The following is a 23,933-nucleotide window of genomic DNA, read 5'->3' as shown; positions in this document are numbered from 1 at the left end:
TTACATACGACTCTTTATAGTCTTCGCCATTGCCTTTTTTCACGTTAAAGGCATAATCCTCGAGAATTTTTCCTAGTTTCGTTATGGTAGTACATCTTTCAAGCATAAAATTTCTCACCCGTAGGAACTCCGAAAATTGTGTCCAAATAGAGCTTCGAGAGCGTATTCAATGGGACATTTTCCGAAACCAATTTTTTGATTTCTTCACCTGACTGGCATCCAAATCACGGGCAGGAAGCACTAAAACTAGTCTAGTGAAATACTCTCAAAAATATGATATTAAACCATGCCAAGCTATGTGCAATTTAACAAAGTGTTAATAACAAGCAAAAGATGTTGTTTACTTAATTATTGTATGGAATATAAGGTTTAAAAATGGATTTCGGATAATAAATAAAATCTAATAATAAACGTAAACCAAACAGCTTTTTAGAAAAATATACTTATTGATGATTTAAAACAAATCACGGATTGTCTGTCAATTTTTTTAAAGTACATGGAACATATGTGAGATAGATTATATTAAAAATATTTATATTATCAATATTAAGCTGAGGGAAGCATCCATTTTAAATTATTGACATTATACTGTTTACTAATATATTATTTAATGCTAATTATAATGGTGTTTACAAATAAAAATGAAAACCTCTAAAGCAGGGGTTATATCGAAGTTGTATTTGGCAGAGGAATCATGTTTTATTTGCAAAGCATCTTGCAAAGAGTCTATGTTGATATGGAATGGGTCAATTGACATTTTGAAAATACTATCGTTATAAGTGTTTGGGAACTATTTTTGGAACGCTTCAATTAGGCTCTACAAATGGTTTGATATTTGGATTTTGAAACTTGATCCTTCATAAATGTCCTTGAAGCGTTTTTCTTCTGAGATTGACTACTTTAGGGAAACTCGAATAATTGCAGGGATTTTCTGATATTTTACGCCTCCAAAGTTGCAATTTCTCACTATACATTTTGATCGCATCACTGTGAGTAACTATATTTGAGTCTCCACCCTGCTGTTTAACATTGTGCCCAATATTACTTGGGCACAATGTTTTTGGAAGGCCACGCTTAGTTCATTTTGCTTTTGCTGTTCCAAGAAGATGATTACTTCATCTCGAAGGTCAAATAGTCTTGCCAACATGTTTCCTTTTGAAAGGCATCGTACTTCTGTGTGAAATAGCAGTGTTTTGTGATTACTTCCTAAATCTTCACAAAGATGAATGTGTTGCCTGTATCAGTCCATTTTAAATAGGTAAAAAGAAATAAAATAAGACTTACTTACAATCAATTTAATTTTACCACCAAAACGACCGGTTTCGCTTACTACAATTTGCTAAGCATCTTCAGGTCTAACGGTAACAGGTAAATTAAATGATGCCGGTACAAGAATTATTAAGTAATGATTTGTAAAACATAGTTCAAACTATCCTGGATTGCTGGTGATGAGTGTTATTATGGCATTATGGTTTTGACTCCCGATCAACCCATTGTACCTTCTGCTTCTTCTTATCATCCCTATTTACCAATATCCCCATACATGACTCTCTAGTTGTTCTGCGAGATCACTTGACCAATGATAACAAGTCTTTGGTTTTGGCAGATCTTGCGGGAAAATGCCTCCTTTCAACATATTTTTCTTTTAGAGGCAATTTCTACAAACAAATATCTGGAACACCAATGGGTTCTCCCCTTTCCCCTGTCATTGCTGACATTTTCATGGAAGCCTTTGAGTCTTTAGCCCTAGAATCTTACCCCTTAACACCAAAAGTCTGGTTCCGCTACGTTGATGATACATTTATCATCTGGCCCCATGGTCAACATACCCTTTCTCCCTTCCTAGATCATCTTAACTCACAACATCCGAGTATAAAATTCACAATGGAAGTAGAAAATAATCGGTCCCTTCCCTTTCTCGATGTGTTAGTCACCTCCAAGCGCAATGGCCGATTGGGTCACTCTGTTTATAGAAAAAAGACTCACACGAATCGTTACCTACATGCTTCATCACACCACCATCCTGCTCAAAAGAATTCTGTGATCAACTCTCTCATCCATCGGGCCATTTCGATTTCTGAACCTGACAACCTTAGAGAAGAACTTGGCCATCTGCAAAAAACCCTTGTCGCCAACGGTTACTCCAAGTCCACAATTCAAAATATTACACACCGACATCTACATCCCCCTTTACACCCTAGGACGACAAATTCAGAATCTTCGGGTAATACTCCTGTGGCTTTTCTTCCGTAGATTCGAAGTGTCACTGATAGGATTGGCAAAATTCTTCGCAAAGAAGGTATCAGGACTACTTTTCGACCACCCAAGAAAATCTCACAATATCTACCCTCTCCTAAGGACCCATTACCGCCCCTATCTTCCTGTGGTGTCTATTCTATTCCTTGTTCATGTGGACAAGTGTATATTGGCGAAACTGGTCGTTCCGTCAAAACTCGGATTCAAGAGCATCAAAGATGCATTCGATCAGGTCTTTTCTCCCATTCTGCAGTTGCAGAACACTGCCAAGAAACCGGTCATTCCATATTGTTCGAAAAAACCCATATTATTTCTAAGAGCCCCTTCTTTTATTCCAGGAAAATCCGCGAATCTCTAGAGATCCGAAAAAATCCACATAATATCAATCGAGAGGAAGGATACTACTTGTCTCCCATCTGGAATCTCAGTCTAGAGCCGCCGTCCGGTCCCTCTACCACGATGCAGCCACATGATTGGCCAGCGCACGCTTCTTGACGTTCGCGCCACGGAGTGTGCCGATACGTCCCGACACGACAGATCACTGCGACTATAAATAGAGTGGTAGCGGAGTAATCGTCGGATTCACTCCCCGCCTCTCGATGCGTTAGTGTTCTGAGCTGTTGGACGTGAATCCCTGTCCTGGCATTTGGTTTTCACCTCTGGCTGCGTTAAGTAGTTGAGTTACTGTGACCAAATGCCCATCTTGGTAGTTAGTATTCGCCTCTGGTTGCGTTGAGTAACTGAGTTACCGTTGCTAACTACCCATCTTCTTGTCTTTTTGTTTTCTTTTTCTTTTCTGTTCTCCTGAAGAAGCTACATACAATTGTAGCGAAACGTCGAGATGAACCCACTTTTGGGTCACTCACAAATGACACGGTCCAAACCCGGAAGACGAATAAACTATAATTCTGACTCTGGCCGTGGAAGCCTACGATTTCATTTGTTGATAGATGTTTTTTTTAAAGTCCACGTTTCCATGCCATAAAGCAAGATGGACCATATGTAGCACTTGACCATTCTGTAGCGTATTTCGAAATTTAGGTTTTGATTTAGGAGCGGTCTGAATTTCACAAAACCTTGTCTTGCCATTTGTATTCGGGTTTTTATCTCTTGTTGTGGATCCGATTGGTCATTGATTGTGGTGCCATTGTACCTACTCGTATGAAATTCATTTTTTATGTCAAATAATAATGAATTTTTGCTATTTGACACAGGTTCAAGAAGGGCATTCAAAAAATGTATTATTGAAAAAAAAATGTCGTGGGATCAAATGGCTTAAACTTTTATTCTATCAATGGTTCTAGTAACTTCATTTTTTGTTTGCCTATCAACAAGTATGTCGCTGACAGCCCACTGAACATGGCTATGTCCAATTTTTGGTTTCATTTTTGCTTCATACCACCTTATGTTTAACTTGTGGTAAGTATAAAAAGAAAAACTAAAATTAAAATGTATATCATAAGCAATGTGGAATAAACTGACGCACTCTGTTGGGATATTAAAATTAATCTGAGTTTAATTTCTGCACTGCTGGACACATATTGATTGTAAAAAGAAGGTTTATTTTTGTACTGTCAATTTTTGATTGATATGTTGTTTAACCGCCGTATACAATATGGGTAGCCAAATATTTAGCAAGGGAGTTCAAAGGAAACGCAGGGCTTTGATGGCTCCCAACTTTTAATTAAAAATCATCAATCCTACCATAATGACGTCCAGATGACTAAGCCGTTGGCGAACTCCAAAATACTTTTTTATGTGAAGTTTTAATGGACAGGTCTAGAGATGATTACCTCTATAAAAGATAAATCATGCTAATTTGACGGTTTTGTGTAAATCAGTGAATAACTAGACAAAAGCGAACCTCAACGTAAACACGATGTTCATATTACAATCTAAACGAGAATGTACGGATATATACATAAAGTGTTTATAAATTTGTACGATTTTTGCAATAAATTCTTCGCGGTTTTTTAATCATTAACAATTTAATTCGGAAAATGCGATTTTTTTTTATTTTCTCTTACCATTAGAAAGGTATCTATTTATACAGTAAGGTCTCTTTGTATGCGAATTATTTTTATGCGATTTTAAAGTTGTTCGGTTTGTATTTCATTCAAAAGTTTCAACAATAACAAATGTGGAAGATATTTTCAAAAAATCTTTTAAAGTACATGGTCTTTGTCCATTTAATGCTGATAATATTGATTATCATAAACTTCTCGCTGAAGACAATGAGCTTAACACAAGTATAGCCGGACCGGATCCTGAAAGAGTGAGTTATTTGCAATATCTGGAATCGTTCATTCAGCCAGATTGTTTGACTAAATGTTATGGACTGATGGGTGCAGAGTGGACAGGTGAAATTAAAGATAAGAGTTTGTATGAAGTTTGGTACAAACTATATCAGAAATCTGGATTATCCCAAAATATTGAGAAAACCGCCAACATTATAATCGATGTTCAAGAAGACCTAATTCTAGAAGTTGGATGGGAAAATAAAGTGGAATTTAAAGCTGATGATACGTTACAAGGAGTAATTTTGGACATACAAGACACAGTTAAAGATACTGAAACCGAAGCAGAACTTCTTGGCCTTAGCGCATATGCTGAAAAAGAATTAACAATTATTGAAGAAATGAAAAGCATTGACGAAACAGGCACGGAAGAAATATTCGAAGAAACAACAAAAACTAATGTTATAGGAAAGAAAATTAATGTATTAGAAATTATTTCATTGGCCCCAGAAAAATTGATATCATTGAAAGCCTTTGAAAATACCAAAGGAATCAGTCAATAATAAAAATACTAGTAAAGAAATATTAGGGAACGTTCAGTTGACTCCAGAAACACAAAATAATATCATTGAAGACGAGCAAATAAAAGAGAAATCGGCCAAAGAAGAGAAAAATAATACTGAAAAAATATTAGTAACCTTACAATTGACACCAGAAAAATCAACTGTTATTGAAGAGAATCGACTAAGAGAGGAATTAGTCAATAAAGATGAAGATATGAAGACTTGCAGAAGTAATAAACATTCTCGTGTTCTGCCAGGAGTGGTTATACCATCCCCGTTTAAAAACTCATTGTTCTGGCCTGAACCTACGAAAAAAATAACCTCAAGAAAGTGTCGAATTAAGGTTTCTTCGGTAAGCACCGAAATATAAAATATAAAAATATAATTAACTTGTCGAAGTTTTATGATTAATAATTTGTCAGGTTCTCTTAGAAATAGTTATTCTTCTTCTTTGTCAACCATTTTCCATCCACTCCTGAATGTAGATCTCTCCCAATTGCTTCCATCTTTCTCTATCTTGCGCCAATCTAATCCACTGTTTGCCTGCCACTGTTCTTATGTCATCTACCCATCTTTTTTGAGGTCTTCCCGTGCTTCTTGTTGTCGTCCTTGGTCTCCATTCTAGAATTCTCCGTGTCCACCTGTTGTCATTATATCGGGCTACGTGACCTGCCCAGCGCCATTTCATTTTTGCAATTTCTTCCACAATATCCCTAATCTTTGTTCTACGTCTTATCTCGGTGTTTCTAATCTTGTCTCTTAGTGATATTCCAAGCATGATTCGTTCCATTGCCCTTTGCGTTGTTTCTAATTTTTTAGCAGATTTTTTGGTAAGGGCTACTGTCTCCAAGCCGTAAGTACAAACTGGTAGTATGCATGTGTTATACACCTTTTTCTTTAAGTTTACAGGAATGGAGGTGTTTTTCAAGATATATGCTAATTTGCCGAAAGCGCCCCATGCCAGTTGTGTTCTTCTTTTAATTTCAGCATCTTGATTTGGTTTTTCTAGTTTGATAACATGACCTAGATATACATAATGTTCAACATTTTCTATGGTATGATTTTGTATTGTTATATTTGTCTGGTCTCGGCTCAGTATTTTTGTTTTGCTGTAGTTCATTTTTAAGCCTACCGCTCCTGAAACTGCATTTAATTGTTGTAACATATCATTTAGTTCTTGGATATTATCGGCTATTAAAACTATGTCATCTGCGAATCGCAAGTGGTTTAAGTATGATCCGTCGACGTTGATACCCTTATTGTTCCATTCTAGTTTCTTAAAAATGTCTTCTAGAGCAAGGGTAAATAGTTTGGGAGAGATGGTGTCTCCTTGTCTTACTCCTCGTTGTAGTCTTATGGGATTAGTTTTTGTGCTTTCGTCCAGCTTTATCTGCATGGTGGCATTTTCATATATGTTTTTAATTATGTTAGTGTATCTTGAATCTATACGTGCATTTTCTAGAGATTCAAGCACTGCCCATAATTCGATGGAATCGAATGCTTTATGGAAATCGACGAACGCCATATGAATTGGAACATTATACTCGGTGCATTTTTCTATCAGTGTTCTTACGGTGTGCAAGTGGTCTATGGTACTAAAATGTTTTCTGAATCCAGCCTGCTCGATAGGTTGATAGAAATCGAGCTTATGTGTTAGACGGTTGGTTATGATTTTAGTTAGTAATTTATACAGATGTGAGAAATAGTTATTAATTCGAAAAAATAAAAACTGATCAATGTTACTCAATAAGTATTCATTCCAAAAAATAACATGGAACGTGAAAGCCTAAACATGTCTGAATTTGGGCCACTGACCTTAAGTCATTTTATGTAGGATCATAGTTTTTTCTTCGCGTGAAGAATGAAGGAGGAAAAGGAGAAGAAAAAACCATAAATATCCAAATGGACTATCAAGACCTTGAGATACAAAATTAAGATTTTGTGGATCAGAAGATACTTTAGAAGGTTTAGCTACGTCCTGCTAAGAAAAGAAAAAGAGTTTAAAAAGTATCAGTGGATTAAGCCAGAATAATATATAAACTAGGGAGTGTCTGGGGGCTTACGAGACAGAACCCGGAAGCCCTGAAGTAGGCGTCAGAGAGGATGTCGAAAGCTCGGCACAGTAATAATCGACGCGGTTATAACCGCACCTTTACTAAAAAAGACAAGGAAAAGAAGACCTCTTGGCCCTCATTGTTACAACAAGGATAAGGTACTATGTACTAAATATTCAGACTAGAACTTTTTCTCCAAGAAAAAAAAAGGAATACAAATATGGGGAAAAGAAAAAGGCGCATTGCCTCAAATTTGATAGTGCTGTTCTTTGGATCGAGAGAAGCGTATAAATAAAATTTGAAAAATCATGAAATTAAATTATAACTAAGTTATGCGATTAGAAACCAAATGTATACAATTTACATAACATTATTTACCGATTTTATGCTGACAGCAAGGTTTTCTCAATATCAAAAAATATATTTTTCTTAAGCATGTCCATGCAAATTTTCACTTAAAAAAATTTTAAAAATAATTTCGTTTCCGTTAATGGAAAAAGCACTCGAAATATATACAGGGATAAACATCACCAACATTTACGACTCAAAACGCTACGCAGCATTTAGATCGATGCGTATAAATAACTCGATATAAAATATCTATATCGGCGCTGTGTACAGATACCCTCAACCCTAAACCTAAATGGAGAATAGAAAGCAGATGGGTTATCACTTTGATATTCAGTCTTTATGATCGGTGTTTATCTGCAGTATCCTCTCACGTAAAAGAAAAGTACGATAACCGACAAAATGGGACACAGATAGACCTTTATATATCATTAATATTTTATATGGGCATAAAAAGATATGCCGTGCCAAGCTTTTATCAGTTGTTTCTGTAAAAATCTCGATGTCTAGGGAATTTTAAAGAACTTATACTCCAGTCGTCAGAGACGAAAATGCCACTGAATCTCTAAAAATTATACGAACAAGCTGAATTTTACCGAGAATGTCAATTTAAGGACGCTTTTACCACTGGGATTTTGTCTAAAAGCCCCCTCGTAGAGGGGGAAAACGGAAAAATGTCGAAAAATGTAGCTCAGATAATTTTGAACAAAAATGTTTATTAGCATTTTTTTGTGTAGAATGAACCATTCTCTCAGAAACAATGCTTGAAGCGATCGGCGCTTTTGAATGTCAGTTACGTCTGCAAAATCAATATTCAATAAAATTTGTATCAGCTGGACAGTAAAAATTCGATATCTTTTGATCCAAATGTCTTATCGACAAAAATCAAGGTGCGTTTTAAAGGTAAAGAGTGCACCTTTTCTATGTAATTTTTGTATTTTGTCCTAAATAAACTCAGTTTTTATAAAGGTGTTAAATAAATAAACGTGGTGCGATGTTTGCCATTTTTTATGATTCTCATGAGATCAATACAATTTATCCCTTTGATTGACCGGCCACTATGGAGTTTTGATTACTAGAGCCGACTCTTTAAAACTTATAACATGAAATTTTAGTTTTGAGTTTTGGCAACAAATGTGAGGCCTTTGAAATATGCTTAAAAAACGTTGAATTTAAACCTTCACATTACAATCGATCTAAAACATTTAAAACTGCTCTTTTTTAATTACACTAGTGCGTTTTTCCAAAGTAGCCAACTTTTGCTGCAAATTACACCAAAAAACCGTCTTCTAGGAGTCATTTGCCATGACGCGCGATCTTTTATATTGTAAAAGTTTAAATTCTGCGTTTTTTATTTATACTTCAAATGTCTCATATTTTTTGCCACAATTCAAAATTGAAATTTCATGCTGTAGGTTTTGAAAATTGGACTCTAAAAATGGAAATTTTAATACGACTGGTCAATGAAAGTGATAAATTTTAATCATCTCACGAGAATCATAAAAAATGTCAAAAATGTAAAATTTTATTTATTGATTTATTGAAAATTAATAGAACCTGACTTCATTTGCGGCAAAATAAAAAAAATGTATTCGAAAACTGTACTCTTCACCTTTAAGACGCATTTTAATTTTTGTCGATAGGACACTTTGATCGGAAAATATCGAATTTTACCATCGAATATTTTATTTAACATTAATTTAACGTGCGCAACTGACATTCCAAATCGCCGATCGCTTTAAGCGTTGTTTCTGAGAGAACAGTTGATTCTACAGAAATAGTCCTAATAACCATTTTTTTTCAATTCATCTCAGCTACAGTTGTTATTAAAAAAAAAAGTTTCTAAAGCATACAGAGTCTCAGTAAATCGATTTTTTTGCATTGTTACCTTCCTACGAGGGGGGTTTTAGAGGAAGCCCGGGGTTAAGGTGGTAAACTTTTTTGCATCTTTTTAGGGGTTCCAAAATTGATAATCTCGGCAAAATTTAGCTTGTTCGTATGATTTTTATGGGTTAAATCTGTGATGACTGGACTTAAAAATGAGATTTAATAATGAAAAAAAAAAAATTTAAACTGAGATGTTTCTTTTGTAGACATCAAGCGAAATCAAAGCAAAAGTACTTAACATTAATGTCTTTACTAATTTATTGATTAATTTTAGTGCTTAAAAATGTGCTCTCGAACTTAAGCGTGGTATAATGTCGCCCCCTTTTAGCGAAATTTAGGGTATGTATGATATTTATAATACAATCAGATCGCTGTGGTAAAGAGAACAACGTCTTTTCAAATGAAATACAGATTGAGAGGGGCGTCAGGCATGGCTGTGTCCTGTCTCCTACTTTGTTTAATTTGTATTCAGAGGAAATAATCCAGGAAGCACTAGAAGAACTAACTATGGGAATAAAAGTAAATGGCCGACCAATCAATAATATACGGTTTGCCGACGACACTATTTTATTAGCGGAATGTCTTGAGGATTTACAACAAATGGTTGACAGAGTGGTAGAAGTCAGTGAAGAAAACGGACTGTCCCTAAACACAAAAAAGACACAATTTATGGTAATTACAAAAGCCCAACAGCGCCAAGAAAACATGACAATACATGGAGAACAAATTAAAAAAGTTGAAAAATATAAATATCTGGGTACAATAATTAACGAAAATAATGAGTACACAGAAGAGATTTAAGGTCGTGGCATATTATTGTGCACGTTGCGTTTCCAGCTCATATCGTTTCCGAAAAATATAATTTAAATGGTTTTAAATATGAACAACGCACACTGTCCGGAACATTGCGTTTCAGACACTTGTTCAGTATATTCGAACACAATATTTTACTGATGCCGACGGCTGCGTAACGAGTCGTAACCGGTTTGTAAGGATTAGATACCCGTCGTTTTCCCCTTGTTGTTTATTTAGGTCTTTGTTTGATTTTGATACAGAGTATTTAAAAAAAATGATTTTCCAGGCTGTTTTTAATAGGAATTTAATAATAATTAATAGGTTTAACAATTATTTTAGAATGAATATGATTCAGTTTAAATATGTTTCAAATTTAATTTCACCTTCAGTTAAAAAACAAAATACTACATTTAACGAAGCCATACATATCAAACCAAAAAGTATTTTTAAAAAGAAGAGGTATCACTTCCTTACAAAAGTCCTACTTGTTTATCACTTCCGTGATTAATTGTCACAAAGCAATAAAGACACATGCATAAATGACAAAATAGCCTCGAAAATTATTTTTTTAAATACTCTATATCAAAATCAAACAAGTTCCTAAATAAACAACAAGGGGAGACGGACGACAAACGACGGACATCTAATGCACATTATCCTTACCAACCGGTTACGACCTATGTCCCGGACAGTGTGCGCTATTCATATTTAAAACAATTTAAATTACATTTTTCGGAAACTAAACGCTATGTGCTGGAAACGCAACGTGCACGATAATATGTCACGACCTTAAGACAAGAATAGGACAGGCAAAAAATTCTTTCAACAAACTGAAAAAAATACTCTGCAGCAGGGACATTTCAATTTCTTTACAGATAAGACTTCTGAGATGCTACGTGTTCTCCGTATTATTTTATAGGTTGGAGGCTTGGACTTTAAAGAAAGATGTTTCGGACAGATTGGAAGCCTTCGAGTTATGGGCCTACAGAAGGATATTAAGAATAAGTTGGGTGGATAGAGTCACAAATGTTGAGGTGTTGAGAAGAATGGGAAAAGATAAAGAGGTTTTAAATACAATTAAAGTCAGAAAACTGCAATATCTGGGACATGTCTTGAGGGGCGAGCGTTATAACTTGTTGCAATTAATAATGCAAGGAAGAATACAGGGTAGAAGGAGTCGCGGAAGAAGACGCATCTCCTGGTTGAATAATTTGAGAGCTTGGTTAAACTGCACTTCTACTGACCTCTTTAGAGCAGCGGTGTCGAAAGTGCGAATTGCCATGAAGTTTGCCAACCTTCTTAGAGGAGATGGCACGTGAAGAAGAAGATGGTATTTATTCGGAAATCGGAAAACGACGTGTAGTACTAAAATTTACTGCAAAACGAACTTTATTTATTTAGGGGTCAATGCCATGTAAAATGCCGTGATCTACCCTGTTTAGTTAACACAATTTGCTACAATAGGCGCATGTCTTTTCCGTCCACATATAGTGCCTTTCAGTCTATTCACGATGGATAAAAGTGACACTATTTTGCTAGGAGGATTTAGTATTGCAAATTTCGTCTTAAAGAAAGTTAAAAAACGTAAAAGATTGAACCGAATAACTTGTGTGTTGTTTAAAAATTTTACAAGGATGTCAAAAAACAACTTTGATAATATTCTGTATATGGTTAGGCAAGGCCATTAAGAGAGAAACGTGACAGCAACTTTGGAAAAGTAATACTGCTGATGATTGGCGATCACTTTGCGGTTTTGGAACATAAATTTCGCATTTCCCATTCGTTAGCTTTCTACGTAGAACTTTGACTTTTTGCTGTAGTGATGAAGGAAAGAAAGAAACGGATTACTTTATTAGTGAAGAATTTATTAGAATATCGCAAAATGCCACCATTCTATAATTGCTATGGCTAAAATTCGTAAATTGTTTTAATTTTAATACTAAAAATATAAGTTTGAGTATTTAAAACGTCTACTTTTATAAAGTGGATCATTGATTACGCTGTTTTCTATTTTGAAAAAAATCATACCTACGTTCCGAATATGCCATCTTTATGCCCATTATGGTTTAAAATCTGGAGCATTTATTATCAAATCATTAAATTGGCCTTGTCTGTACATATACCATTTTAACGACGCCATAAATATTTCTTATTACTCAAAAGTACTTTCACTTGTCGATATACGCAAGTACTCCGTACTATTTTATACTAATAGGAATGCAAACCACTTGACCCACATGTCTCTGTCGTCAGTCCCCTTTGATTAGAAGCAGCCTCAATAGCTGCACGTATTTAAAATTTACTGCATTACTGACAGTATGCGACTAGGCCAAATGTACGAGTGAGGAATTATTTAATAAATGTTCAATATATGCAAATCTATTCAAAAGAATGAGTTTAATTTCAAGAAATATTTGTAATCCGTGAACGCATATGCAGTGGAGTTGCATAGGCTCGAATTTGGGTACGGACGCCGGACGTTAAGAATAAAGCACGCACATGTAAATTAAAACTATACGGAAAGCAATTGATATCATGACTTCATGAATTGATATTTCCGATGATCCTCCAATTTCTATATCATCTTTTCTATCTGTCTCAAAGCGGTACCCCTATGATTGCGATAAAGGTCGATTCAAACACATCAGTCACGTCACAGTTCCTGCGCCGAACCGGCACCGTCCCGTCACAGAACTAATCGTTTCGTCTGTTCGTACACATCCGGAATGCATCATTCTTCGGCGACAAATATGTTCAAAAGATGGCAAGTTTATCGGATGAAGAATTAGGAATTTCTTGCTGGCCAGGATATCTTCAGCATCCTTCTATCAATCCACATTTCCAATGCTTTAATTCTGTTCATACATGATACTTTTAGTGTCTACGCTTCTGATCCATACAAAAGTACAGACCAAATAAAGCACTTAACCATTCTTTGTCTTAATTCTAAACTAAGATGATTATTGCAAAGAAATGTCTTCATTTTCATAAACGTAGTTTTAGTAATTGCTATTCGTTTTATTTCTATGTCTCGGTCTAGTTGTTCTAGACTAAAAATTTGGTTTTGTTTGAGTTTATTTTAATGCCCATTTCCTCTTCTACTTTGTGAATATGATCAAGCAGAATTTGGAGACCTTCAATATTTTCTGACGCGTCCGCGTATCTAATTACATTAAGTAGTTCCCCATTGATTTTGATTCCATATGGTTGTCTCTTAAGTGTCTTTTTAGATAACTAGTCCGAGTAAACATTGAACAATGTTGGGGACACAATATCACCTTATGTTGACTCTTCGTTTTGTGGAGATTTCGTCGATGTAATTGGCTCCAATTTTGATTTCAATACAGATTTTTAATGACACCAATATCTTTGTCATCTATTCCTATATCTTTTAGCATCTGCATTAATTATACATGCTGTACTTTATCGAATGCCTTTTCGAAGTCAACGAGGCATGCAAATACATCTTTTCTTTGATCACGGCACTTTTTTAATAGGATAATCGGCGCAAAAACTGCCTTCCTAGCTCCCATAGCATTTCTAAAATCAAATTGGGTATCCTCGAGATCTTCTCATTTGAGTCTAATTCCGTTGTATTTTTAGGAAAATCTTAAGAGCTTATTAGGCTAATAAATCAGTGACAGAGTTATATATTGAGTATATTGGAAGATCCAATAATTGTATTGGTTTTTGCTCCTACTAGAGAACTGGCTCAACAGATTCAGGAGGTTTCCAATGATATTGTTGGGTCTACTAACATCCGTAACTCTTGTATCTTTGGAGGTGCTCCAAAAGGGACCCAAGCTCGCGACTTACAAAGGGGTATTGAGATCTGTATCGCGACACCCGGTCGTCTCATAGATTTTCTCGAAAAAGGATCTACCAACCTAGAGAGATGCACATATTTAGATCTTGACGAATCTGACAGAATGTTAGATATGGGATTCGAACTACAAATTTGCAAGATTCTCAGTTAGGTCAGACCCGACAGACAAACGGTTATGTGGTCTGCTACATGGCCCAAAGAGGTTAGGAAATTGGCCTCTGACTTCATGAAGAACCCCGTTTACATCAACATAGGTTCAAAGAACTTATCTGCCAATAACAATATTATACAGTTCATTGATGTCTACCATAAGCATGAGAAGGAAAGGAAGTTGGGAAGTCTCTTGCGAAGGAAAGGAAGTTGGGAAGTCTCTTGCAAGAGATCAACAGCAATGCTGACTCTGGCTCGAAAATTATAATTTTCGTAGAGACCAAGAAGAAAGTTGAAGGAATAACAAGATCAATAAGAAGCGTTGGTTGGTCTATGCATGGAGCAGGAACGCGACTGGGTCCTAAGGGAATTTAAAACTGGAAAATCTAGTATTTTGGTAGCTACTGATGTAGCAGGGGGTTAGATGTTGAGGGTGTAAAATATGTCGTAAATTACGATTATCTTCACTCCTCAGAAGATTATATTCACAGAATCATTAGAACTCATCGTTCTGATTCTGCCTAAACATCATAATATGTTAAATATAATATTTATTTCTTTGGCCTTATTAAAACAAAATAATTTAGTAAATCGTTAAGTGGTCGCTTTTATTCGTGCTACCTAATACGTGATGTGATATCGTCCTTTAAATTTTCTTTAGTGGGGCAGAGAACTTAATGTTTTAAATAAGTAATTGATTATTGATTTGTTTTTATTTTTATTTTTGTAGTAACTATCGATCGATCTAAGTCTAAAGCGGTTAGGTGTAAACCTCAAAATTAAATGACTATGGCTATATATAATTATTATACCGTTATTCTTCTGTTCAAATTAATTATCTTTCGAGTTTTGGAAGTTTTTTATTCTTCTTCTTTATTATTTTTTACTTTTAATTTAACAGCAAATTGATAGTACTGCGATTAAATTACCATTACCTTTAGATTTTTCACTCAAAACGAAAAAATCACGATTTTTTTAGATGTTTCCATATAGAATTCATTATAGAAATTTTAAAATTTCAGGTCTGTCATCTCAAAACAGTTTAGTTATATATAATAGTTATTCCATGTTTCAAGAATTTCTCGTTAATCAATGCTAGCTTATTCTGTATCGTCTAGTAAAATATTAGTGGATTTCTTATAATACAGCCCATCAAACTTACGAGCGTTCTTATGCATATTGAAGATGTCACGCTTCTTTTCTAATGGTTCCAGTTCTGTCCATCTATCCGCCATCCATTTTTATTTAGCCACTCGTATTTTTTCTTTTATTTCTTCTTGTTTTCTTCTGTATTCTTCTGCTTTGACCTTGCATTGTCTTCTCTGTTTCATAAGGTTTAATGTTTCTTCCGTCGTCCATTGTTGTTTCTTGATTCTATTGACTAAACATAAAATATAAGCAGTACATATCTATTATATAAATGAATGTTTGTCTGTATGTCCTTTATAGAATCGAAAACTGTGCATGTGATCATGCTATAATCTTTAACAAAGTTGTTGTGTATAAGGCCACGAAGGTTTCTAAGTACGACCAATTTTCGATACATGGCGCCATTCTCATTTTAATGAATTTCATATATTGCCGTGGCAGTTCATGCTGATTTGAATTGAAACGAAAACAGCGAAGAAGATGTCAATTTTGTTAAGAGACACATACATTCCCTGCAGTAGAATCTCATTACTGTAGAGCTAATACACAACGACTGTACTAGAGTCATCTTTGAGTATTAAAAAAATGTATAATCTTTACTCCGAACTTTGTAATGAATCCAATACACAACCAGTAAAAGAGTCTTTTTATCGGCAACTAGTTTGCAATGACTGCAATATTTATTTTCATGTACCTAAAAAAGATCGTTGTGATCTATGTGAAGAGATCAAACTAAAACATAGGAAGGTATTTTATTGGAGGCTGAACAATCAACAGTATATGATCAGCATATACAAGCAAAGAATGCGGCTCGTGAAGAAAACCAAAAGATAGAGAAACTTTAGAGAAACAATAATTTTTTGGTGTTTGATTTACAAAATGTCTTGAGCTGTCCTCATGCTGAAGTAAGTAACTTTTATTATAAAAGCAAGTTAAATGTTTACAATTTAACTGCAATATTATCCAAAACGAAACAAGTATACTGTGCCTTGTGGAGTGAAGCTTTTATGGGTAGAAGTGGAAATGATATAGCAAGTGCATTGATCAAAATTCTAGAAGATGTTTTTAGAGATCATCCCAATATGAAAACCTTAGTATTGTGGAGTGATAGTTGTGTACCACAAAACAAAAATTCCCTTATATCTGCAGCGATTGCGTTCTTTCCAAAAAAATAATTCAAACATCGAATCCATAATAATGAAGTTTTCAACTCTAGGTCATTCGTGTAATCAAGAGATAGATGCAGTTCACAGCTGCATAGAAAGAGTTTTAAAAAAGTCAGAATATTTTTTACGGTTGCTGTTAAAGGTGAGTTCTAGAAATCCTTACAAGATATTGCAGTTGAAAGAAAACGATTTTAAGAACTTCAAATCGTATGCTCTGCAATATAACTACAAGATTATACCATTTACTCAAGGTACCACCATTTACTCAAGATTATACCATATACACATTAAAATTTGCGCAATCGATATTTGAAATGGGATATAAAGCGAGTCTAGGACATGGTGACTGGAAGAAGCTATCCTTCCGCGATTTTCGGCCTACTAAAACTACAAGTGCCTACAAAACATAAAGTGGATAAGGCTTACTTTGGATCTATACTACCCAAAAACAATAGTGTGTAATAATGTATGGTGTGTATACCACGTAAACATACCTCTATAAACATGTTTTTTATCTTTTTCTATAAAGGTATTATACCAAATTTCACAGTTCTTTTATATATATATTCTATATTAAATAATAAAATAAAATTACATAGTTTTTACAAAATGTTATGTTTTTTTACAAAAATTTCGAGAAAAACATTGTTTTTCATATTTGTTGTCTTCTAAATGTAAATAAATACATCTGTACTAACAAACTTTAAATCTATACAAAACTAGGTGTACCTTTATCTCCGTTATCGTGAAGCATTTTTTGTTTTTCATTTTTCTCAAAACTTAGTTTGCTGCACATCTTCTTCTTCTTCTTCTAATGGCGCTACAACCCTTTGTGAGTCTTGGCCTGCTTAACAATGTTCTTCCATTCTGCCCTGTCGGATACTTTCCTTCGCCACTGCCTGATGTTCATGGTTTTAAGATCCCTCTCTACGTCGTCTATCCATCTTTTATGGGGCCTTCCTCTTGTTCTGTTTCCTTGGGGCTTCCATCTCTGGACTACTTTTACAGCTCGATTATCTGGCATTCTTTCTAGGTGACCAAGCCAGTTTGGTCTTTGTGATTTTACAAATCTGACAATATCTGCGCTCTGCATTAGTTCATCCAGCTCGTGGTTCATTTTAATTCTCCACGAACTATCGCTGCACATACCACAGTATAATTATTCTGAGTTAACGAAATATCGAATTGAATCCAAACGCTGCAATGTCACAATTTTTTCGAAATGAACAAAATCAATAAAATATTTCAAAACGAATTAAATATTTGTGGAATGTCTTTCCATTGTTTAAGTAATATTTTATAGTATTAGTATTTTATATTTTGTCAGTTTAAATATATTTCGATTTACTAATAGACAAATTTCAGTGCATATAAAATATTCATATTATTCTAATATAACAACGCCTATTTTAGTTTTGGTTTTTGTAGTCGTGTAGTATTATTTTTTCATTAAATTTGAGATAATGATATTTTATTTATATCACCGCCCTATCCGGACAGTTAATCTCTAGCATAAACCGCGGACACGCTAGCTAGTTTGACTGTCACATCCCCACGAATTAACCTAATTTGTAATTCAGATTTATTTGCATATTCATCGCTATTTTAATTATAACTCAATATGTTACACGCTTGATAAGTACAGTTATTGGTATTTATGTGATTTTAAACTTTGTGGATACTAATATTCCGGTAATTCAATTATCACATACTAAAGTTCGGACGGGTATTGTTTATTACATCGTGTTTTCATTGATATTTCGAGCTTATATTTATATACGTTTTTTTACAAGTGCAGGAAAAGTTTATTAGAAAATTTTAAAATCAAAGGAGCGTAATAGATCAGCGTTTCCCAAACTGTGCTCTCTCCGCGAAGCATCTACCGGTGCTCTGCTATATGGCGATAATAAACGGTTAAACATTAGAAAAAAAAAGTTTTGCTATAAATGGCGATAATAAACCGTTAAACATTAGAAAAAAAATAGATAAGAGTTTCAAAATTAAAATACTGGTGTGACATGCGTTCCTAATATTCTACCGGCGACGTTTCACGGTCAGGCGACACTTCTGAACTAGTTTAAGACCGTCCTCTCCTTACTAAGCCAAACAAAGTGTACTTAAATCGGACGTGATTAGTCATGTTTTATTCTTGTATTGTGCATTGTGCACGAATAAAATCTACCAAGTTTTCACTACAGATAGATGAGTCAACAGATGCAGCTGGGTTGGCAATTTTAATAGCATTTGTGCGGTACCAGCACTTGGAGTCTTTTCAAAAGGATCTACTTTTTTTCAAACCATTGACAACTAACACAACTGGAGCCGAAATTTTCAAGTTAATAGAAGGCTTTTTCACAAAGAAGCATTCCCTGAGATAACTGCATCGATGTGTTCACAGACGGCGCGAAGGCGACGACTGGAAGAACGTCAGGCGTTATTTCAAGAATAAAAGAGAAAGCTAAGGAATGCAGTAGTAGCCACTGTATCCTCCACCGCCATAGCCTCGCTGTGAAAAAAATGCTGCCGTTCTTAAAAGTAGTCTTGGACGAAACCGTGAAGATAATTAATTTTATCAAATCACGACCACTGAATACAAGGCTGTTTAGAGTGATGTGCGATGACATGAGCAGTATACATTCGTCTTAACTTCTTCATAAGGAAGTAAAGTGGCTTTCTCGCGGCAAATGTTTAGCTAGGCTCTTTGAAATGAAAGTTAAAACCTTCCTAATTGACAGCAATTTTGCCTTGGGTGATCGATTGTGTAACGAGCATTGGTTAGTTAAATTGGCATATTTAACAGATATTTTTAACAAGGTAAATGAAGTTAGTTTCTCACTGCAGGGAAAGACAATAACTGTCTTTAACGCCAATGATAAAATACAAGCGTATAGAAAGAAATTAATTTTTTGGGCAGAATCGGTGAAAAATAAAAATCTGGATAGCTTTCCACTAAGCACAGAATTTGGAGAACTGAAATCGGACATATCTGAAGCTGTCTTTAACGAGTTCCACACTCATCTGCTAAATTTACTTGAAAACTTCCATAAAATTTATTTTCCTGAGGAATTCCACGACAAAATTAAAGAAAACTTCTAGGTTGCAGATCCATACCTTGCAATGGTAAAAAAACCAGCTTCCTTAACATCTCAGCAGTATGAATGCTTGATAGATTTGACGACGTATTCTGCGATAAAAAACATTTTGAAAGTAAATCGTTAGTAGATTTTTGGTGTCAACTCACAGACGAATTTAAAATTTTGTCAGATAAAGCGAAAATTATTCTTCTTAAACAACATACTTACGTAAAGCAGCATTCTCTGTCTATGTGGCTGCTAAAACAAAATATAGATCTCGACTGAATGCGGAACGTAACATTCGCTTGCAGTTATTCCAAATTCAACCGGATATTACTAACCTGTGCAAATCAAGGCAGCCTCATTCTTCAGATTAAAATGAAGACATTGCGTTTTTTAAGATTTTAGAAATATGACCTGTGTGTTCATTTTATTTTTGTTTTTCGTTATATGTAATTAAACTTCTTATGTTTTTTTGCCGACGACCAAATAGTGATCGCACAAGACGAGGATGACCTCAGTTTTATGATGAGAAAACTGGAGCAGGAATATACAAAGAATGGGATGGAAATAAACCTAAAGAAAACTGAATACCTAACAACGGAGAATACAGAAATAAAACAGCTGGAAATAGACGAAGGTAAACAAATCAAAGGAACAGACAAGTATAAGTATTTAGGTTTCATAATATCAAACAAAGGAACAACGGAGGAAGAGATAAAAAATAGACTAGGACAAACAAGAGACTGCATACGAAAATTGAACCCGGTACTATGGGATAAGAACATCAGCATGAAAACAAAGAAAAAAATATATAATACCATGACAAGAAGTATCCTCACTTATGGGTGTGAAAATTGGACAATAAATAAGAAAACCAAAAACAAAATAAGAGCAACAGAGATGGAATTCCTAAGGAGAAGCTGCAGAGTAACAAGAAGAGACAGAATAAATAACATGGAGATTAAGAGGAGAATGGGAATGAACTCCGACATAATAGACTACATCGAACAGAAGAGATTAACATGGTACGGACATGTCACAAGAGCAGACCAAAATCGGTGGATAAATAGAATAACAGAGTGGAGCCCGATAGGAAGAAGAAAGAGAGGCAGACCCCGAAGATCTTTCAGAGATGAGGTGGACGAAGCAATGAGTAGAAGAAACCTACAGGAAGGGGACTGGCTAAACAGGAAAAATTGGAGAAAACAGTTGAGTGAAGGAATACAGTGAAAACTGTGGAAATCCTTGTATATATATATGTTTGCGATTAAAAAGAAAAATTGAATGTGAATACAAAATGTTGATTAATATCCCTCCCTCCCCAACTAATATCTCTCGTTCTCTGTGGCACCTATATAGGTGTTTCAGATGCAATATGGTAAGTGCTCCCTACAGAATTTCTGACCTTAATAGTGCTCTTCGACCAAAAAACTTTGGGTAAAGCTGTAATAGATAATAGATAGGAAATTGCACGATGTTTGAAGTGTCATTTGTCAGGATATTATATACAAGATGATATGGTAGTCTACTATATCAATTTTCGACTGTTTTGAGTTATCAATACAGACTCGGCAATCAATATTCCACTGTCTAGCCAACAGTTGAGTGTTGCTTTATTTAAATATACCTATTACGAAAAAAGACGTTTTTGTACTTCCGTTTTATTTTTTTATTATTAAGCAATTGTACCATTACTGCTGACAAACTTTATTGATTTTCCTCTTTTTTTGCAGCAAGACTGTCCAAATGGCCGACTCACACCCGCCAAATTCGTAGACATGTACAAGATGTTCTTCCCATCAGGTAACGCAGAGGAATTCTGCGACCACGTATTTAGGACTTTTGATATGGACAAAAATGGATATATAGATTTTAAAGTAAGTTCTTTAAATATAATTAAAATAAATTTTAATTAATGTGCTGTTATAATAATGCTAAAGACAATGAAGCAACTATACAATGCATTTACTCAACCCATACTACACAAAACACAAAAATGTTTATGAACAAAAGATCCTTAAGGTTAAACATCATAAATTATTAAACCTTACTAACTTCTTGATACATTTGCTCATTTTCTTCCTTTTCGTGTTTTTTGTATTTTTTAAATCCATCTGTTCACTGTTTAATGTATATTACGTTTGGTTTCCATCTCTCTTTACTTTACCACTTACTTTATTTTGGTGATTTTTACTCCTTACAGAAATTTTGGATGTCTCAATCAATAGGAACTCCGATATTATTACATTTTGTTCGTCATCGAAAAAATAACATCTAAGTATATACAGCGTGTGGACGTAAGTTGGCCACATATGGGAACCTTTTTTATTATTAATTTTACGAAACTTTTTTTATTATATTGTTTCGATATTGTGTATGATTGTACATAACCAATAACAAAATCTTTGGTTTTACACATTTTTACATAATTGGTACAAAAAACGTTTTTTGATCCGGAGTGGAAATCGAAATGTCAAATATTAGTTAAGTAAAAATGTGATTTTCATCACAATCACAACCAATAATTGTGACTTAATCCCATAAAAACATAATTTAATATAAAAGCATAATTATCGAATTACCTCGTTTACTTTTAAGTTGAAGAGGAAATTGAGGAGATTGAAAAATGAAGAGAATTATATTTTATACAATTGTAATCTCCTTAATTTTTTTGCTATTAAGTCGTACGAATGCGGTAAAGGCGCGAGCGTAAAGCCAGGTTTACACGTATCCAGTAACCGGTACCAGTCTCACTGGCATAACAGTGCTTGACTAGGAAAGCGCTGGACAGGCATGTTTACACGTATCCAGTAGCTGGCGCCAGTGTTACTTGCACGCCAGTTCCTACTTGGTGATGTCAGTCGTTTGTTGAATTGTCAGTGTCGTGTTACTTTTGCAAAAATATACGCCATCGACTGGAACGATGTGTTTACACATGTCCACAATAGCTAGCGAGGGGTTAAAGGGGACGCGGACGAGGGCCACTGGCATGCAAAATAGACTAGTTCTCTATTTGAGACCGAGCTGGCAGAAAGCGCTGAACTGACATAAAAAAGTGTTTACATGATGCCACTAAAGTGCTAGCACCATCGTACCAGTGCGACTGGCGCCAGTTACGTGTAAACATGCCTTAAGACCTTGCGGAGATTGGTTATATAGGAATTGGTTTTGTTCGATATCTCAGCCCTTTTAAACTTTTCGATAAAAATGGTATCGACTTAAATTGTTGTAATTGCGATTTCCTACAATTTATTCTTTGCAAATTTTTTCGTGCGGTCGATATTTTATGGGAGAAAATGGTGGAAGGGGGAGGGAAGTATAATTATTGAATTATATCGTTTGATATTAACTTTACGACATAAAATGGAAAGAATTATATTTTATACAATTTTGATCTCTTTAATTTTTTGTGATACCACCAACATTTAAGGTCCTAAGCCAAACGAACCCGAGACAGTGACCTCATCAGCAGCAAGCTATAAACTCAAATGAAACTACGACTTTAACGTCCAAAAAAATGAAACAGATCAAAATTGTATAAAATTTAATACTCTCCATTTTTGTTTATCTTATTTCATGTAGTAAAGTTAATTATAAACGAGATTTTTCAATAATTATGTAAGAAATTGACACAATAAATACATTGGGAAGCCTTGTTTGTACTTAATATAGTGACACAAAGATGTATGGATGTTAACCAGCCTCTATATATGTCTGTTTCCTTAATTATAACATGGCATATGACAAAGTTTGACATAACCACCTTCTACAGCTTTCTTCTTATGGTGCCTATCCATTACGGATGTTGGACACTAACATGGCTATTCTGACTTTGTTGACTGCTGCCCTGAAAAGTCCGGTAGTGGTTAAGTTAAACCATTTTCGCAGGTTATGCAGCCAGGATATTCTTCTTCGTCCTAGACCTCTTTTCCCATGCACTTTACCTTGAAGTATGGTCCGAAGTAGGTTGTATCGTTGTTCATTGCGCATTATACGGCCCAGTTATTCTAGTTTGCGACGTTTTATGGTTATGACTAGTTCGCGCTCTTTACCCATTCTATGTAGTACTTCTTCGTTGGTAAATCTGTCTATCCAAGAAATCCTCAACATGCGTCTATAGCACCACATCTCAAATGCTTCGAGTCTCTTCAGTGATGCTTCAGTTAAGGTCCATGACTCCACGCCATATAAAAGAACGGAGAATACGTAGCATTTTAGTAAACGAACTTTTATTTCCAATTTTAAATCGTGGCTGTTAAAGATTTTTTTCATTTTGACGAAGGCTGATATTGCCTTCTCGATTCTTATCTTAATTTCCGTCGATTGGTCCCACTGTTCATTTAAGTTTGCACCCAGATAACAAAAGTTGGTGAGCTACAGCTACTTCGAGGTAAAAATCTGGACGTGTAAAACATTGGAATAATA

At 34.9% G+C, this 23,933-nt stretch overlaps 2 protein-coding genes and 1 pseudogene across 4 annotated transcripts in view; all 3 read left to right on the top strand.

Annotated features, from left to right (window-relative positions):
• Window positions 1–23,933, top strand: part of Nca (neurocalcin homolog) — a 371,118-nt gene that overhangs the window by 223,698 nt on the left and 123,487 nt on the right. The window lies entirely within an intron of this gene.
• Window positions 1–23,933, top strand: part of LOC140435242 (neuronal calcium sensor 2) — a 241,181-nt gene that overhangs the window by 161,759 nt on the left and 55,489 nt on the right. Inside the window, exon 3 of the mRNA XM_072524048.1 lies at window positions 21,242–21,385. Coding sequence (XP_072380149.1) covers window positions 21,242–21,385 — 144 coding nt within the window. The remainder of the gene's footprint in view (window positions 1–21,241; window positions 21,386–23,933) is intronic.
• On the top strand, window positions 4,598–14,540 carry LOC140433101 (ATP-dependent RNA helicase p62-like; annotated as a pseudogene).

This window comes from Diabrotica undecimpunctata, chromosome 2, assembly GCF_040954645.1.
Source record: "Diabrotica undecimpunctata isolate CICGRU chromosome 2, icDiaUnde3, whole genome shotgun sequence".
Classification (NCBI taxonomy): Eukaryota; Metazoa; Arthropoda; class Insecta; order Coleoptera; family Chrysomelidae; genus Diabrotica; species Diabrotica undecimpunctata.
Note: the sequence above shows the minus strand (reverse complement) of the source record. Positions and strands in the feature narration are given on the sequence as shown.